The 20,009-nt window shown below is 42.9% G+C and overlaps 1 protein-coding gene across 5 annotated transcripts in view; it reads right to left on the bottom strand.

The window, feature by feature from the left end:
* Positions 1 to 20,009, bottom strand: part of LOC117050798 (ankyrin repeat domain-containing protein 27-like) — a 59,263-nt gene that overhangs the window by 31,455 nt on the left and 7,799 nt on the right. For 4 of the 5 annotated variants that reach the window (XM_033156654.1, XM_033156655.1, XM_033156653.1 and 1 more), the window contains exons 2-12: positions 18,902 to 19,036; positions 17,838 to 17,948; positions 17,282 to 17,438; positions 16,467 to 16,621; positions 15,529 to 15,588; positions 15,369 to 15,422; positions 15,223 to 15,288; positions 14,562 to 14,638; positions 8,870 to 8,991; positions 8,046 to 8,124; positions 6,054 to 6,186 (exon numbers count right to left, since the gene is read on the bottom strand). In XM_033156654.1, the coding sequence (XP_033012545.1) occupies positions 6,054 to 6,186; positions 8,046 to 8,124; positions 8,870 to 8,991; positions 14,562 to 14,638; positions 15,223 to 15,288; positions 15,369 to 15,422; positions 15,529 to 15,588; positions 16,467 to 16,621; positions 17,282 to 17,438; positions 17,838 to 17,948; positions 18,902 to 19,003 (1,116 nt within the window). In that variant the 5' untranslated portion in view covers positions 19,004 to 19,036. Of the gene's footprint in view, positions 1 to 6,053; positions 6,187 to 8,045; positions 8,125 to 8,869; positions 8,992 to 14,561; positions 14,639 to 15,222; positions 15,289 to 15,368; positions 15,423 to 15,528; positions 15,589 to 16,466; positions 16,622 to 17,281; positions 17,439 to 17,837; positions 17,949 to 18,901; positions 19,037 to 20,009 lie in introns of those variants that run through there. The other variant, XM_033156657.1, reaches the window with a different exon arrangement.

Here is a 20,009-nt window from a genome sequence, read left to right as displayed (position 1 = left end):
AATTTATTCCTGGCATAGCACACAACACTGAATTGATCAGTTCAACACAGCAAAGTCTATTTCCAAGCCAAGCTCAACAACTTAAAATATATATAGAAGAGCAGAGATTGCAGTTTCATGAGAAACGTGGCCAAATAAACCAATGTTAAACTGGCTCCAGAAATTCAACAACGCTGACACCAGGGGAGGGCTGCTGCCTAGAAAGCACGTACGAGAGTGGTTTTCTGCTTGGCCTATAATAATAATAATTTTATTATTTATATGCTTTCTAGGCAGCAGTCCATGCAGTTGTCCCCTTGCCCCATTCTTTTCCCAGGGAAAATCTGCTCTTTAACAATAAATTGGAACAAATGGCAATCCGCAGAAAACCTGAATTGTCATTTGCTCCTACTGAGCTCTAAAGAGCAGTTTTCCCCAGGGGAGAGGAGGACACGGGTAAGTATACAAGTGTCTCTGAGGAGAGTATTCTGTAACAAGAACACTATAGTCTAACCTCTGGTGCTTATCATGTTACTATATAATGCAGCCATATTGTGCCATAATATATGTTTATATTATTCCCATTTGAAGTACTTCCTAGTCCTCTCAAGAGACACAACAAATGTGGCAAAAGTGGTGGCTGTAGCAATGTAATTTACAGGCAGATCAAGGTGCCAGCTTAACATTCCTGAGGAAAGTAATTCCTGTGTTCTTAGGGCCCTGGAATCTTATGAGCCATTCCTGCCTCCCCTGTGCTTAGTTTAGTGATACAAAGGAATGTTAAGCCTGGTTTGGCTGTAAATTCACGTTGAAGGCACAGGTAACCTTTGACTTAAAGCTTTATGTCCAAATTAATGTGTCCCTTGAATACACAGCTCTAGTCAGTCCAACTTTCAAGTTCCTTATAGAGCTGATGAAAATGGCACATGGGAAAGCAACATTGCCTGTTCTATAAAAAGAGAAGGATAAATGTAGGGTAGACAGCATCTCAGCTTGTAAGTCATTGGGGCATTTTGCAGCAATTCCTGGAAAGTTATAGAAGCGGGTGTCACAAACCAGATTATTTGCGCACTAATGCAAACAGAGCTATAGCACTCATTTCCATCTGCGTATGTAAGGCAGTATGGTACTCACTCACTTGGAGAGTGCACCACCTCAAATTGTATATGGGAGGTTATTTGTTTTTAGTTGCCCTGCCATGTAAGTTATGGTGTGTGTCAAAAATTTCCAGCCAGAAAATCTGGTTTCTCTCCCACACCAAGGTCACCCTGCAAAGGTGTGATGCATACAACCTCCAAATATGGCAGGAATAAAAGGTAAAGGTAAAGAGACCCCTGACCACCAGGTCCAGTCGTGTCCGACTCTGGGGTTGCGGCGCTCATCTCGCTCTATAGGCCGAGGGAGCCGGCGTTTGTCCGCAGACAGCTTCCGGGTCATGTGGCCAGCATGACAAAGCTGCTTCTGGCGAACCAGAGCAGCGCACGGAAACGCCGTTTACCTTCCCGCTGGAGCGGTCCCTATTTATCTACTTGCACTTTGACGTGCTTTCGAACTGCTAGGTGGGCAGGAATAGTGGTGTGCAAAACAGTGGAGTGCATAGTCCCAGCCCCATACAAATAAATAGTGGAGTGCATTCACACTGGCCCTATTTCATAGCTTTATCTGATGCGGTCCAATTACCATTGCTACGTCAGACCATCTTGGTATGACCAAATGGTCCTTTCCAACTTTATTACTTCCACTCACAGGGCTCCGGCCTCCACAGGTAACTATGGCAGCTTGGGATAAGGCCTACTATGCTGATGGAGTAAGGTAACAAAAGGGCCATAAGTTAGAATGTGGTTAAGGAATGACAAGAGCTGCATGATAAGAGCACATTTTGCATGCAGAAGATCCTGAGATTCAGTTGCTAGTAACAAAACCAGGGAGCTTGTGATGGTGAAGACCGTTGAGAATACCTGCCAGTCAAAGTGGACCACACTGGGCTAGAGGAACAACTAGCCTGAAATCTACTAGAGATTAGGACTAGACTGGACAGCAGGTTTAAGGAAGAGCCCAGTTTCTTTTGTACACATTTTGTATGATTAGAAAGGACTCGGTGAAGGTAGTGCTTATATTTTGAGCATAAACCTGTTTGTCTGCATTCGTACTATGGTTTCCTGATGCTTATTTTGTTTCATTGTTTCAATTTCAATTTCCAATGCAGCTTGGGTTTAGCCATTTTGAGTGGTTTTTCATCTTATAAAAGCAGAATATAACTGACCCAAGCTAAATAGTTCCATGAACCTGGTGCCAACTCCCCTAACCATTTGCTGCGCTGGCTGGGCCTGATGGGGGTTGTTCAACAAGGCACCAGATTAGCATCATATTGAACATACTGGTGATATACACAATTGGGACCTGCTATATGAGAGGCAATGTTTCCTTCCTCCAACAAGGGACACTCCTGTTCATGGGTCCTAGCCAGTTCTTCCTTCCAAGCAGCACACTCCACTGCCCCTACCAATTTCTCCCTCCAACAAGCAGGTGAGGGACTCATACTCCTCCTCAGATTTGAGGGGACCCTGAGCAAATGGTCCTCTCTTGGACTGCCTCTGCTGGTGGTGGGCTCTAAGAGGTTTTACCTGGCTTTGGTACTAGCAATTGACAGCAGGATCTAACTACTCTTTTGTTTCCCACAATGCTGCAGAACTACATGACCTGGGGCACAGTAGAAATTAAAAGGATGCCTTGATCACATCATCTGGCACTGTATGCCTAGGAAGAAGAAAAAATAGGGGAGAAGGGTGGAGCAGGCATCAGCTGTGGGTTCTGCCAGGGTGATGGAGCCCAATGCACCAGGGCAGAGATACCTGTAATTTCAGGGATTCTGTACAGCTGCCACTGGATTATTTAAAGCTTTACTTTAAATGCTTGTTGCTATTTGCTCTGGTAGTGGCTTCAATGTTTTCTTGATGGAGCATTTATAATTTCAAGAGGAGCACTCCCAAGGCAGCATATAATTTAAGAAATTGGAACAGGATAAGTATTAGCGATTTAAACATTAATGTTGTAGGACTCCTGCTTGTTCTCCACAGCAAGCCATCCTTGTGCAATTGATGTAGTCAGAAGACACTGTCCTACAATAAGATGCCACATGCTGAAGAGCAAGGGCACGTAGCTTCAGTTTTCCAAACAAGAGTCAAGTGCCCATGAGACTGCCACATTTATGCCTGGGATTATGCAACCCACATAAACTATTGTACATATGACCCAGGTTTGCCGTAGCTCAGTGGCCGAGCCCCTGCTTGGCATGCAGAAAGCCCCAGGTTCAATCCCCAGCAGCACCTGAAGGTAGGACTCTGAGGGATTCCCAAACCTGTCTGAAACCCCAGGGAGGCACTGCCAGTCCTTGAAGACAATGCTTGGCTAGGCAGACGTGTTCTGACTCTGTATTAAGCCAATCAGTGTACTATTTAGCTATTGGGAGTGCTGCTGTTCCCATTGCCCACATGGCTGAATTTACAGCTTGCACACTGTAGCTTTAGGCTGCAGTGGGTACTGAGGGGGGAAGGCCCTGCTGGTGGCTTCTTTCAAAGGGATTTGCCAGGCAGTTTTTAAGAGATTTTTTTCCAAGTGTTAACCGTGCTTCTCTCAACCCTTTCCCTTTTTCACTCTCGTGAAGGTGGCATGCTAGAGAGCAGTGTTTCAAGTTGCACTTCAGCAATAGGGATAAGCACTGACTGGTCTGCCTAGGATAATTTTCTACAAGTGCCTCAGAGAAAAGGCAACTGATGCCACAAACAGTGACAGGAGCTGGGGGATTAACACAGCAGGCAGGGTACTAAACATCATGGCAGCATACACGTGTGAAGGAGGGTCATAGCTCAGTGGCAGAGCACATGCTTTGCATGGGAAAGGAGGGCCCAGGTTCAATCCCAGCATCTCTTCATAGGGCTTGGGAAGACTCCCATCTCGAACCTAAGAGTTGCTATCACACTGAAGCTAGATACACCAATAATTTGATCAGGGGATGGGGGGGAGTGAAGGCAGCTCACCATGTTCTTGTATACTTAAAATCCAGGTACGCCCTCTTGTGAAGACAGAAAGTAGGGACCCCAATTCAAACAGTAAAAGTGCTTTAAAAATCCCTACTGGTGGCTTACCTAGGCACTTTCCTACCCCACTGAACTCCATTAGCAAATGGGAAAGAAGACCAGCTGCCCCCAACCCTGCTTTCCATGTAACTGAACTGATTAGGTTTAAATGTGTGTCCAATTTGGGTCTAGAAATCCACAGTCAAGGTCTCTTAAATAATTTGCCTGCCACACACAGTAAAGCAGCATTCTTCAAACTCGAGAGAACTTAGTCTGAAATCTTGCACCAAGAGATGTCAGTGCAAAGTCAGAAGATTGTCCTTCCGTGTGAAGTCTGACAGTAAAAAGCTATCGAAACCTAGCAGCACAAGGCAGCTTAGAAGCATCCAAGTATGTATGTAGGTAAAATTGCCAGCAAGAAAAGGCAAACTGACTTTAAAGACAGAAAAGCATTTTTTTTCCAAAGCAGCTTTACTTTAAAGAACACACACACATTTGTCATCCGAGTTCATTTATGCTTTTTATTTTACAAAACATAGCAAGTTGCTGTAGTCTTAACATCTCTGCCCGAATCTTTTCTGTTAACAAGGTGCGTAACTGATATTAAAGAGTTCAAACTTCCTTCACATCAAAGACTGAAATATAAATGTGGGCTTTTATTTTTATTTTTATCCCCCTCCTCTTTTTGGACACAAACTTTTTTTTTCTTTTTTACATAGTAGCTAGGAAGCAAGACTTGTGATACACATTTGCTTTTTTTAATATAAAAAGGAGTAGCCAAGTGCCACAAATCTGCTTAAAAGATTTTACCGATGAAAGAGCAAAGTGAAAAATGCTGTAAAACAATTTTAAAATGCAGATTTTGTGATGTGTGTCCCACTGTAGGGCCTCCACCCCCTTCTATATCAAGCCCCACAGACAGAGCCATTAAGCAGCTAAGTTCCATTTCTTGGCAGCTGGATCAGGTGCAGCTTTCATTGTGGTACCAAGTTCACATCCTTCAGCCTCCAGATCAGAGCGGGAGCACCTAGTTTTGGAAGGTTAAAATAAAGTCCGAGGAAACTACACTGACCAAAGGATTTCTGCAGCATTTCCACCTGTTTCATGGCCACATCCACAGCACACATTTAAACCGGTATCGTACCTATTTAATAATAATGGCTCCCCAAAAAAATGCATCCTGGGAACTGTAGTCTGTTAAGGGTTTGAAGCGTTGTTGGACACCCCCCATTCCCCTCAGAGAGCTACAATTCCCAGAATTCCCCAGGAAAGAGTTATTGTTAACCCAAAGCGGAAATTGCAGCTCTGGGGGGAATAGGAGATCTCCTAAAAAAAACCTCACACTTAACAACAGTTCCCAGAATTCCTTGGGGGAAGCCATGACAGTTTAAAGTGGCTTAATAGTGCTTTCAATACCTGGTGCAGATGTGGCCCACATTTATTGTGTTCATGTTCTGTTCTTACAGGGCTCTCCTGGTGATCTCCCATCCCAATTGCTGGAGAAGGCAACAGCTACTTAGCTTCAGCAATGCTACAGAACTCTTTGCTGAATTTTGAAATGTTAAGCATGGTATTTTTTTTTTACCTACAAAAGGGATCTAATTGTATTCCACTGCTATAATTTTGGATGTTGTCTATTCTAAACATGCCAACACTTGGAAACAAATGGTGGAGTGCATAGAAGAGCATGGGTGTGCTTATGCAAATACAGTTCCTGCATCTTGTGGTTTATAGCTTGTATCTACAGCTCATACTCCTTGTCCTCCAAATAAAGCAGAACAGAAGTCTACCAGGGCTCAAGGTTGTCCTTTTACAAGCCTCTTTGAGCAATGGCTGAAGTCTGCTTATGGAGATCTTTAAGCAATGTGCACAGGCAAACAGCAAACTGTTGCAAATGAGATGTACGTCCAGAAGGCACTCCTATTACAACCACAACTGCTGCACAATTGCAGTTATCAAGCCAGACTTTATGCTGCAACCCCTATTAAAGTGACTTACTGTTGGCCTGTCCGAGAGGTTTCCTTGACGGATGTATTCTATTGCAGCCTCAACTGAAGTCAAGCAGTATCCAAGTTCATCCTTTGCTGAGCTGCAAAACCTGAAGTTCTTGATGTAACTCAAGTTTGCCATCCTAGACAGAAAATAAAATAGCATATAAGGCTTCCAATACATTACTCAAGAAGTGGAGATGATTGAGAAAGGTCACTTAAAATTGCATGCACATCTAATTGGTTCCTCAACTTTCAAACACTAATGCAAAATCAAAACATTTACCCTATCTCCCACAGAGAGCCCCTCATAATCCACAAGTTTAATTTATTCTGAGTGGGCTTCAATGCTTGCAGGCACAATATTTAGGGAGGAAAGAGCAGAGTGTCTGTTTCATTTTCACAATCATGAAGGCATACAAAGGCTCCTGAATAAACAGAAAGCCATGAAGACAACAAGTTATTAATCCACACTGTTTTTCTGCAGTTTGAACCTGCATACAGGTACTTTCAATAACAGGATATGTTTTGATCTCTGATACTATTGAACTCCCAGCCCCAACAAAACCAGAAATGGCATTCTTGGATTGGCAGTCAAAACTGACAAGCTATAAAAAAAGACTATAGGGATCACACTTATTACAGCTTTCCAGGATCATTCTGATGGGTACAATCATATTGGTGGGTTTTAGGAGGCAGGGGGTAGAAGAAAAAAACAGATTAAAACAATTTGGCTTTACTGTATTTTCTAGCAGGTTATCACCACAAAAAAGCCATGCCATTTGTACTGCAAGGCCCTGTCCTGGGATGCAAGCTGTGCAGTGCTTTGCTTCAAATAGCCACACATTTACAAAAGGACACAACACGTGCACATTCAAGACATGCAGATTAAAAAAAAAATCAGCCCTGCGTTATAACTGACGTCCAAAAACATAAGCACATTTGTTAAATGCATGTAATCCCTGGAAATGGCACTTTGCTAATACAACAGGTCTGCTGTAAGCATTTACATTTTTAGTTCCCAGTTGCATCTTACCAAAGTAACAACCGAGGTCTATTTTGTGACAGATGTTAGTACCCTACACATTTTTCAGAGCTGAGATTTCAGATTTGTGATACATGCTATCCAAGCAAGGCAAGTGATTTCCAAAAGCAGCAAAATATTAAATAGTCACACTCAAAAGAGGTTTCTATTCAGATGGTAATTCAGCCGCCCAGAGTGGCTGGGGAGACCCAGCCAGATGGGCAGGGTACAAATTATTATTATTATTATTATTAAGAAGAAGACCAGGTTGAACATTTCTGACTCAGGATGCATCTTGACTGGAGAGTCTGAAACAGCCACCAGTTAGAAGCACTTAGCTGTGCAGTGTTATTATGCCCATTTCCAGGGCAATGCAATCATAGAATGGATAATATGTATTTTTGTTCACTGATTCAAACTACTATTTCAAGTCCAAAGCAATTTACAATGCTTCTCACAGTTCTGTTATAAAACCTTAGAACACGGGAAGCATCCAATTAACGCTTTGCTCAGGATACAGGACTGTACTGCAATGGTCATTTGCTAGTGAACAGCTACAGCTAATTTGCAGGTGGCTGTTTCCATTCTAGTAAACACTTCAAATTGTCCCATAAACCAAAAGTAGGTTGGTTTTGAGACTTAAGTCAGATTCTGCATCCACTTTATTTGGCGTGGGTTTGGCTCCAAATATTAGAACATGTGATTTCTTAAGTATGCACAGTTGGAAGTGGAACCACTTAAATCAGCTATGCAATCATCTGGATAAGTGGAGCTACCCAGGGTCACAAACCAGACCCCTTCGCGTCCTGAAACACAATCAATATTGGGCCGGGGGGGGCAGCTGGCAGCTGATGCCCATCCTAGCTTAAAGACTCCATGACTTCAAGCAGTGCTAGAAACCTTTCAGCACTCTGCCTTGTTTAGCACTCTTGCAGCAAAGAAATAATAATCAGGAGCAAAAGGAGACTTGGGACATACCAGTTTGGAATCTCCGTTTTCACAAGAAGGTACAGCAGGACTGAGAGAAGGTCATCTGCACACATGGTCTCCATGTTAACTGAAGTAGGGAGGAAAAAGTGGAGTCACATTTCTATGCTAGTGATAGTGCCTAAATGCTACTAATTAGGGCTGCAGTGTTTATAAAGCTTTCGGCAGACTAAAAGTGCTGCCACCACAATTGATCAGCAGCAGTTTTTAAATCCACAAGCTTCAGGCACATCTTGAAGGCATGCCCTTTATGTGAGGGAATGAAATACAGCAGGCACTCCTAAACACAAGGAAGTTCAATTTAAAATCCTACACAGATACAACCAGTTCCTTGAAGTCTTTTACTCATTTTCAAGCCATCCTTCTGGGTAAAAGGAAGAAAGACCAGCCCAACAAGTGCCAGGGACAATGGTCTAAGTACTGTCTGAATTATATCTTCTATTCTAGCCCTTTCAAGCTGGGGAGTCTCAGAACAAGCCCTGCCATACACCCTGGAAAAGTATTTCAGGTGCCTCAGTTCAAGGGAAAGCACTAATTTCTTTTCCAAGTGATAAGAAAATTTGTTATTGTTTTTAATTTTTGTATACCACTCTTTATCTGCAGATCACAGGGTGGTTCACAACTTAATACAAAATGAGGACACAAAATACACGATAAAACAAGAACAAACCAATAAACACCTGAAAACAAGCACCTGAATGCTACATTTCAAGGTTCTGCTCACATGCACCCATTTAGAAGCTTATGAAGGTGGCTTTTAAAAGCACAGAGAGGCGATCTATTGAAGCCATTATTACATTGCCATGGTTACAGACCTCTTTGGCTTGGAGACTGCATTATGATTTGAACCACTTTGCGCAGACAGAGGAGCTTCTGTTGTGGGGAGGTGCACTTATTCAGCTGGCCCAGCTCTCGCTTCGCACGAGGAATGTTGAAGCTGTGTAGTGTGGTCAAAAGAAAGGAGTACTTAGCACATACACCAGACTTGAGCAGCAGCCACAGTGACTGTTGAAAAGTGGGCACCTATTTCAAACCATACCAACTTCTACCCCTACATTCAGCATAATTAAGGCTTGCCAAATGACCTGGGAGAAGAGAAGGTGGTCTGGCCTGTTCTGGTGACTTTTCATTCACAAAGCTGAGCAAATGAAGCTCTTTAGGACAGAGATAAGACACTGCTGCCTACTGCTACTACTTACTACTTATCAAACCTTTATTTGTTTATTTTATTTGTTTATTTATTTGATATTTATTTATCAAACCAGGAGAGAAAGGATCACATACAAGAACCTTAAAAATTATACACACACACACACACACACAAAGAAACAACAATTAAACTCGTAGGCTGATTATATGCGTATATATGTAAAATCTAGAATTTCCTCCTGTTAAAGTACTCCTTGAAGCACTGCTGCCAAAAACTCGGCTACCCCCGCAGTCACCCCTTGGTCAATGCCAGAGAGACAGAATCCAGCACTTCCACCATGCTGCGGTTTCAAACCACCCAAAAGGGGGGACAACACGCGTTCACGCAACGTACTGTGTAGTGGACAATAAAAGAATATGCTCTACAGTGTCCGGGACATTCAGGGAACATCTGCAGTATCTCTTGTTTCTGGGAATATTCTGGTATCTACCCCTGACAAATGCTGAGGGAAAGATATTCAGTCGGGCCAGCATAAATGTCCTACGTTGGGCTGGTATTATTAGTTTAGTAACATAGCTGACCCTGCTATCTAAGATATTTAAATCATAGAATATGGGAGAGCAAGTTTTATTTACAGCTGCCGCAATATTTTGTCTCTCAACATCCTTTAGTCTAATTTAGGACATTGTGAAAGATGTTGCTCACTTGAATTGTACAAGGGCTCCAGCTCGATGCCTATCGATCTGATTTTATTCTAGGAGTTGGTACCATCTAGATTTATAGGAGTCCTTGAGCAGGTCAGAGAGCAGGCTTGATGGTGGACAGCGGAAATGGCAGCGCAACCAGTATTTTATAACGGTAGTCCAGGCCAGTATTCCATTGTGTATATGCCTAATTCTGCACACATTGTTTCATATTTAATAACATTTGGTCCACGGATACGTCTCAAGAAACTGGAGTGAATCTTTTCTAAGTCACTATTATATGCTTGTAGCATAGTGGGTGGAGGCTCGTAACATTATACAGGAGACAGCAACGAAAACCATCCCAATGAAAAAGAAATGCAATAAAGCAAAGTGGCTGACCAATGAGGCCTTACAAATAGCGGGGGAGAGAAGACAAGCAAAATGGTCTGGGAGGTGCACTTATTCAGCTGGCCCAGCTCTCGCTTCGCACGAGGAATGTTGAAGCTGTGTAGTGTGGTCAAAAGAAAGGAGTACTTAGCACATACACCAGACTTGAGCAGCAGCCACAGTGACTGTTGAAAAGTGGGCACCTATTTCAAACCATACCAACTTCTACCCCTACATTCAGCATAATTAAGGCTTGCCAAATGACCTGGGAGAAGAGAAGGTGGTCTGGCCTGTTCTGGTGACTTTTCATTCACAAAGCTGAGCAAATGAAGCTCTTTAGGACAGAGATAAGACACTGCTGCCTACTGCTACTACTTACTACTTATCAAACCTTTATTTGTTTATTTTATTTGTTTATTTATTTGATATTTATTTATCAAACCAGGAGAGAAAGGATCACATACAAGAACCTTAAAAATTATACACACACACACACACACACAAAGAAACAACAATTAAACTCGTAGGCTGATTATATGCGTATATATGTAAAATCTAGAATTTCCTCCTGTTAAAGTACTCCTTGAAGCACTGCTGCCAAAAACTCGGCTACCCCCGCAGTCACCCCTTGGTCAATGCCAGAGAGACAGAATCCAGCACTTCCACCATGCTGCGGTTTCAAACCACCCAAAAGGGGGGACAACACGCGTTCACGCAACGTACTGTGTAGTGGACAATAAAAGAATATGCTCTACAGTGTCCGGGACATTCAGGGAACATCTGCAGTATCTCTTGTTTCTGGGAATATTCTGGTATCTACCCCTGACAAATGCTGAGGGAAAGATATTCAGTCGGGCCAGCATAAATGTCCTACGTTGGGCTGGTATTATTAGTTTAGTAACATAGCTGACCCTGCTATCTAAGATATTTAAATCATAGAATATGGGAGAGCAAGTTTTATTTACAGCTGCCGCAATATTTTGTCTCTCAACATCCTTTAGTCTAATTTAGGACATTGTGAAAGATGTTGCTCACTTGAATTGTACAAGGGCTCCAGCTCGATGCCTATCGATCTGATTTTATTCTAGGAGTTGGTACCATCTAGATTTATAGGAGTCCTTGAGCAGGTCAGAGAGCAGGCTTGATGGTGGACAGCGGAAATGGCAGCGCAACCAGTATTTTATAACGGTAGTCCAGGCCAGTATTCCATTGTGTATATGCCTAATTCTGCACACATTGTTTCATATTTAATAACATTTGGTCCACGGATACGTCTCAAGAAACTGGAGTGAATCTTTTCTAAGTCACTATTATATGCTTGTAGCATAGTGGGTGGAGGCTCGTAACATTATACAGGAGACAGCAACGAAAACCATCCCAATGAAAAAGAAATGCAATAAAGCAAAGTGGCTGACCAATGAGGCCTTACAAATAGCGGGGGAGAGAAGACAAGCAAAATGCGAAGGAGATCGTGAAAGATACAGGAAATTGAATGTAGATTTCCAAAGAATAGCAAGGAGAGAGAAGAGGGCCTTTCTAAACGAGCAATGCAAAGAAATAGAGGAAAATAACAGAATGGGAAAAACCAGAGATTTATTCAAGAAAATTGGAGATATGAAAGGAACATTTCGTACAAAGATTACCACAATTAAGGACAAAAGTGGAAAGGACCTAACAGAAGCAGAAGACATCAAGAAGAGGTGGCAAGAATACACAGAGGAATTATACCAGAAAGATATGGAGGTCTCATACACCCCAGGAAATGTGGTTGCTGACCTTGAGCCAGACATCCTGGAGAGTGAAGTCAAATGGGCCTTAGAAAGCCTTGCTAACAACAAGGCCAGTGGAAGTGATGATATTCCAGCTGAACTATTTAAAATTTTAAAAGAGGATGCTGTTAAGGTGCTGCACTCAATATGCCAGCAAGTTTGGAAAACTCAGCAGTGGCCAGAGGATTGGAGAAGATCAGTCTACATCCCAATCCCAAAGAAGGGCAGTGCCAAAGAATGCTCCAACTACCGCACAATTGCACTCATTTCACACGCTAGCAAGGTTATGCTTAAAATTCTACAAGGCAGGCTTAAGCAGTATGTGGACCGAGAACTCCCAGAAGTGCAAGCTGGATTTCGAAGGGGCAGAGGAACCAGAGACCAAATTGCAAACATGCGCTGGATTATGCAGAAAGCCAGAGAGTTCCAGAAAAACATCTACTTCTGCTTCATTGATTATGCAAAAGCATTTGACTGTGTCGACCACAGCAAACTATGGCAAGTTCTTAAAGAAATGGGAGTGCCGGATCACCTCATTTGCCTCCTGAGAAATCTCTATGTGGGACAAGAAGCTACAGTTAGAACTGGATATGGAACAACTGATTGGTTCAAAATTGGGAAAGGAGTACGACAAGGCTGTATATTGTCTCCCTGCTTATTTAACTTATATGCAGAATACATCATGCGAAAGGCTGGACTGGATGAATCCCCAACCGGAATTAAGATTGCCGGAAAAAATATCAACAACCTCAGATATGCTGATGATACTACCTTGATGGCAGAAAGTGAGGAAGAATTGAAGAACCTTTTAATGAGGGTGAAAGAAGAGAGCGCAAAATATGGTCTGAAGCTCAACATCAAAAAAACTAAGATCATGGCCACTGGTCCCATCACCTCCTGGCAAATAGAAGGGGAAGAAATGGAGGCAGTGAGAGATTTCACTTTCTTGGGTTCCATGATCACTGCAGATGGTGACAGCAGTCACGAAATCAGAAGACGCCTGCTTCTTGGGAGAAAAGCAATGACAAACCTAGACAGCATCTTAAAAAGCAAAGACATCACCTTGCCGACAAAGGTCCGTATAGTTAAAGCTATGGTTTTCCCAGTAGTAATGTATGGAAGTGAGAGCTGGACCATAAAGAAGGCTGATCGCCGTAGAATTGATGCTTTTGAATTATGGTGCTGGAGGAGACTCTTGAGAGTCCCGTGGACTGCAAGAAGATCAAACCTATCCATTCTCAAAGAAATCAGCCCTGAGTACTCACTAGAAGGACAGATCCTGAAGTTGAGGCTCCAGTACTTTGGCCACCTCATGAGAAGAGAAGAATCCCTAGAAAAGACCCTGATGTTGGGAAAGATGGAGGGCACAAGGAGAAGGGGACGACAGAGGATGAGATGGTTGGACAGTGTTCTTGAAGCTACTAACATGAGTTTGGCCAAACTGCGAGAGGCAGTGAAGGATAGGCGTGCCTGGCGTACTCTGGTCCATGGGGTCACGAAGAGTCGGACACGACTGAACGACTGAACAACAACAGCATAGTGGGATCCCATAGAATATCTGGGATAGCACTTTTGCTTGGAATATCTGGTTGGCCGCAGGGATAAATTGATTTCCTTTCTGATAATAAAAACGAGTAACAGCTGATGAGGTACACTTTGCCTGTTTTATAGCATTTGTACGATGGATAGACCACCCTAAATTGCTCTGGAATAGAATTCCCAGATATCTATACATCTTCACTTGTTGGATTTCTTGCTCTCTTATTTTCCATTTCTCTAATTTCCAGCCGTTAGAGAAGACCAGAATTTTTGTCTTCTCATAATTTATAGAGAGTTTGTTAATTTCACAGTAGAGGATCAGGAAAAGTGTAAGAAGTTTCAAACCCAAGCTCGTTAATGATAGCAAGACAGCGTTATCAGCGTATAATAAAAGAGGAACAGGTTTCTGATTAAGTTTGGGGGGGGGTGTGATTCTATTTTTTGAAGGTGATCTGGCTCAAGGCCTACTATAATCTCCAGATCCAGCTGCTCCTGAAGGCACAGATACAGGAAGTAAGCTGAGGAGTCAGCAACTCCAGCACAAACATATTGATAAAAAACTTGTGTTGCTTATCAACATACTGTATTAATAAGCTCCTGTGCACACATCTCAAGGGAGCAGTTCTACAAGCTCTCTTCCATATACTGTTGCAGCAGAAGCATTATCCCTTGGGAGCTGCCTAGAGTCCAGTGTTAGCATCAAGCCCTTCCAGTTACATGTGCTAACAGCAGAACTCATCTTCTCCCTTTTCTACTTCTCCATTCAGTAGCACCAAGGGCATATGGGCGACAACCCACTTACCTGCATATTTGTTTTTGGTAAAGCGCCAAAGAGTACACAGATTCATAGCATGCAAACAGCAAGATGCTCTGAGCAGCAGCCACATATCCCTTACCCAAGTTGTTGGTTCCCCCATCCATCCCCCCCCAAAAAAACTGGTGGAGCTTTTAAGATTGTCATCTCCAAGCAGCACACCTGAATTCAGGCTTAATACCCAGGTCCTTCTGTTGCAGATCTTGTAAGCTTCTTGTAATTTTGTTGAAAGCTGCATCCTGGTCGACAAATACAAATGAAGCCATTTTAGAAACACAACAAGCTGCTCTCTTGGCTGTATCTTGAGACATTTGAAGATCAGGTATGGGGGAACTTTGGCCCTCCAGACATTGCTGAACGACAGCACCCAGCATCCCTAGCCATTGGCTGGGTCTGATGGGAATTGTAGCAATAGGTGGAGGGCCGAAGATGCCATCCAGCAGATGAGTACATAGAGCATAGGAAGCTGCCTCAGTATATCAGGCTTGGTCCATCTAGCCCTATATTGTCTACTCTTGATTCTCCAGGTTTTCAGGCAGGTTCTACCTACTCCTTTCTAACTGGAGATGCTAGGGATTGAACTTGGCATCTCCTACATGCAAAACACGTGCTCTATTACTGAAGTATGGTTAAAGACAATCAGATAGTCCAAGTGTTTTTCATTTTAAATACATGTAAGCAATGTTTAGAAATGTCTACATGCACCTCGAGGCAAAAGCCTTTTAATCAAAATGTACCCTTTCCCTAAGTGCTATGATAAGCACCTTATATTCTGGCACTGGAAAAGTAGGCATTCGAATGGCCAAGGGAAAGCGACACCTACCTCACTCGCCTCGATAGTCCCCACATATTTAAAGATCAGGTCATAAAGAGCATGGTGGATGTACATCTGAAATACAAATAAATAAACTGAACCAGAGATGCCCATGTGTTTACGGAGTTCCCACTAACAAACAACCCACTACTTACATCCACAGCTTGCTTCATCAGATTCATCTGAGGCTCCTGCTTGGCAAGCATCCTCTAAGGACACGAGAGAAAGAAAAGGCAGTGTTAACAGGAAATGTCTGGGGAAGGGGTAGAAAATTATATTTAACACATACGCACACACAAACCATTTCATACTCACAAGGTGCGAGTCTCTCAATAACTGCTGAATACATTTGGTGTAGAGGGCATTTACAGAATCCTGGAGACCAAAAAGAAGGACATTATGGAGCACAAAAGGCTGGGCTCAGATGTCACATTAAATCCCAAGTGACTCAAGTTCACAAACTCCCACTCCCCCTGACCAGAATGGCTGCCAGGTGGAGCTCAGAAGTTTTCACTTAACGACAGCTTGTCATGTTGTCCGAACTCTGGTAAACTCATGGTTTGTTTCACACAAAGTAACTTGCAAACCATGGCACAAGCAGCTGTGGCTAAGCAGAAATGGAACCAAAGCTTATGGACTCATTGAGGCCAAAGTAGAGGAACAGGGAGCACCTGAAGCTTGCTGCAGCTCACTCTTTGTGAGCTATGGTTCAGTGTGCCATCCTAACAGGGCCACTGCGTCGACATGTCTAGGGAGAGGGCCCTTGCAGGGATGGGGGAGAAAGAACATTTTAGAAAGACATGAGGAGAGTCCAAGTTGCTTAACTGTGTGGAGTGCCAGTGCATTCTTTGAGGAAGTACAGGTTCCAGATTAATCTTCCAAAGGTTTAGTTCATGTGGGTGCAGAGTACATTTGCATCAAGTAGGTAGGTTACTGTGCTTTAATTATACTAGAGTTGCACTTGAGCCATTCTCATTATGAAGTAATCTAGCAGTGAGCAGTAACTAAGGCTGCAACTCCATTTTTTAAAAAGGTATCTGAAATGGGTTAATCAACATTTTAGTTAATCTACATTGATTTGCATATAGCTACAGATTTGCATAGATAAAAAACTTTTGAAGCAATATATACTTTTTTTTAAGACTATGCGTACATTGCACAGAGGAGGCATTCTTCCTGCGTAAGAAATGGGAAAATTTCTTGCAGTACGAATTTGCAACAGACTAAGGCAGGCTGAAAACAGAGATACTGACTATGTAGTGCCGCAGGATTTTCCTGTCATGATCCTTGAAAGTCCTGTGGAAAGATGCAATGGCTTTATCAAACTTTTCAGCATGTCTCCCCAAGAACTCTCTCACATCTTCAACGTTTTTCAGGGAGTAAGAGTTTGACGGCGTTGAGGATTGTTCTGAAATGGAGGGCAGTTGTCAGTGCACAGAAAGATCTGCAGTTCCTCCTACTATTAGCAGCAGTTCCTTATTTATTGATTTATTTATGATGCCAGATGCAAAAAGTCATGGCAAGAAACCAGGACTCCCATATTTATTGCTGACCTCTTAACTCTTTTCCTGGCTTCTGAAGAGTCAATTCTTCCAGGAAATGATAATCAAGATGAAGATCCTTCATGCAAACCTGCTAGGGTGATCTAGCTCTCATCCTTGTAGCCTTATGAAAGGCTTCTGACCTTGCCTTCTAGACCAAATAAGCTGTATGCTCATGGTATATGAAGGCCCTGAAAGAAGTGTTATTGCCCAAGGCTGGCCCTACCATTAGGCAGAGTAGGGTAGATACATCAGGCAGCAGAGGGTGGAGTGGCAGTGATAGCCACCTATTCTGTTCCCTCTTGGGTACCTGCCATGTACCTCCTAATATAGTCTGCTGCCCCCTCTAGTGCAGTGGAAGGCATCACATTGTCACCAGTGTTGAAAAAGGGTTCAATCCAATCCAATTATGTATATGGAATGGAGCAGCAGAAGGAAGAATGGGACTCTCCTGTCATCTGCCTCATGCAGCAAAATACCTAGAGTTGGCTGTCTAAGGGCTGGCTGAGAAGAGCACTACTACTCACCTTCACTCTCATTTTTTTCTAGTGCATGAGCGATACAAAGGATGCTGAAGCTCTCTTCTCTCTCATTGTAGAAAGTTTCCTCAAAGAGAACAGGCACTGAGCAACGAGGGCTGAAGCCAGCCCCAAGGATGATCAAGCTTCCTTGTATGAAGACTTCCTAAAGGGACAGGAGGAAGGGAAAGGCAAATGGGGAAAAAAATCAGTATCAACATGAGCAGTACGCAAGCAGAACAATTTAGGAATAGTGGCTAGTCATGCAGATTTTGAGAAAGATAAGAAGGCTTCTCCAAAGCAAGACAGGTGCAGTGCAAAAGTTAAAACACACTACTCCGCTTTTGAAATGGTATTACAGAATTGATTTTTAAATGTTTGATGGAAGGGCAAGATCGTCCATCAGTTTTAGAGTAAGAAGCCTTCTCTGTTTGAGCTCTTAAAGCATTACTGTTGTATTCCTTTAGAATTCATTTATTCCACTGAACTTCATGAGGCTGCAGAGTGGGTTGATGCCTCCACCACTCTCAATGCACTAGATCCCTGTCCTTAAAACAATTTGTACCTTTCCATTCACAGTTTGAAAGTTTTCTTCCACAGACTTCAGAACGTAGGAGTCAAACTGGCAAGCTGAGATGCTGCTGCTTGAAAGACTTCCTTTGCATGGAACTAGCACCTAAAGAAGTAGTAAACATGGAGTCAGGTGCATGCATGCACACACACACACACACACACAAAATGGATAAATCCTAAAAGTATTAACATTTTGCCAGACCACACTATTTTAAGATGCCTAGTTTTGAAATCAGGCAGTAATGCAGTACAGATCAAGAAGCTATTACTCACTGGGAGGTGCTCTTCAATCACCACAAATGAGGACAGACCCTGACATGGTGCAGTGGGCTGGGGGAAGGAATACTATACTGTGGGAGGCCATGAGAGCCACCACTTCGTATCTCAAACCCTTAATACTTTGACGCAATATTTTGTATCCCACCAAGTCCTACTCAGAGTAGACCTACTAAACTTGACAAACCTAAGTTAATCATGTTCATTAACTTCAGTGGGTCCACTCTGTGCAGGAGTAGCATTGGACACCACCCAGTATTTCCTCCAAGGGCAGCCAGACACAAGTTCAGAGAAGAATAGATTGCACCAAGTATCATTGTAAACCATCTAGAACTTTGTTGATTAAAAAATTTCAGATTCTCCATGTAGAGTCATCAAAAGATATTCTCATAACAGGAATAACTCTTGTGTCAACCACTTAAAAGCGCCTCACTGAGTGGTCTCTCTACAACTATGCACAGCTCCTCCACTTTTTCTTTTTAAACATATTTTAATTTATTTATTTTACAAAAAAACTTATCTTTAGAACAAGGAATTGGCATCAAGCAACACCCTCCTCCCATTCCTGAAGGTGCCTCCACTTTTCTAATGCTCCTGTCATATGTGCAATATGTGTGGTCAGATGCTGCAAAAAGCAAGGAAACTTAATAGTATACCACAGCAAAGGTGTAGTTTGCCCATTTCCCCACATCTGTTAAATAGGCCCTCTGAACCCGAAGTCCGAACTCATTCCCTGCCAAGCTGTAGGACCCATTTACTGAAGGCATCAAGTTAACTTACAATTCCGTGGAATTCTGCAACTTTCCTGCAGAGATCAGGACGTCGTTTCTGCATAGCTAGATAAAAAGGGTTCTTCAAGAGGTCTTCATCATACACAGCCATATGGACCCCCCAAGTATCCAATTTAGAGACTTTCTAGAAAGCAGAGAGTGAGAGAGAGAGATCTCCGTGGTCAAAATCCAATTGCTACCATTAGTAACCAGAAGAAAGACACTGTAGGGCTATGTCTTATATTTTGTGAACACTTGAAAATCCTGCCATGGCTTATTTTATAGGTACGTCTTATTTTATGACAAACATGGTACATACGTTTTATTTGCATGCCACCTTTCCACAGTTAAAACCATGCTCAAGGCAGTTTACAACATGAAAAAATACATACCACATTGGCCTGAATATAAGCCTCACTCCCCCCCCCCCATTCTGACTGTAAAAAGTCAAAATGCGGCTTATATTCGCAACCTTACGGTATGCAGCCAGGACCGTGGGGCAAACAGTGCCAGGCCTGCCTGCCTGCCCCATGCATAGTCCCCTGTACTCTCCCCCAAGGCCGGGAGTGAGCGAGGAAGGGGAAAGGCTGCCGGCAACGCAGAACAGCTCTCCACCCACCCCAGTATGCAGCCAGGAGCAGCGAGGAATGGAGCGACATATTCAGGTATTTTTCCTTTTTTTCTCCCCCCCCCCTCCATATATTCAAAACAAAACAATGATAATAAACAATAAAACATTAAAAAGTACACAACCAAATTGAACAATTGCCACATATATAATTATATACAAAGTAAGTATACAAAAAATTAAAATCAGTAACAGCAACAACTACTCCTAACAATACCCCAGCCCAATAGCTTGTTCAGCCCTCAGCTTTTGTAGCAGGCATCTGTCATGGCGCCACCCTCCTAGACCAGGTGGGAAAAGGCCTAGAAGGCAAGGAGCAGGTCTTCTAGGACTCACAACCAAGCCTTCAGTCTCAAGTCATGTTCAACCCTTCCCAACCAATTTTGCCTACTTCAGAATCCATCGTAGAATCTCAAGTTTCCCATTCCCTCCATTTAAAAAACAAAACACCGGTAGGGTCTATTCATGCTATTTTGCTTCCTTGGGTGAA

This window comes from Lacerta agilis, chromosome 8, assembly GCF_009819535.1.
Source record: "Lacerta agilis isolate rLacAgi1 chromosome 8, rLacAgi1.pri, whole genome shotgun sequence".
NCBI lineage: Eukaryota > Metazoa > Chordata > Lepidosauria > Squamata > Lacertidae > Lacerta > Lacerta agilis.
This window is presented reverse-complemented; position numbering and strand designations above follow the sequence as displayed.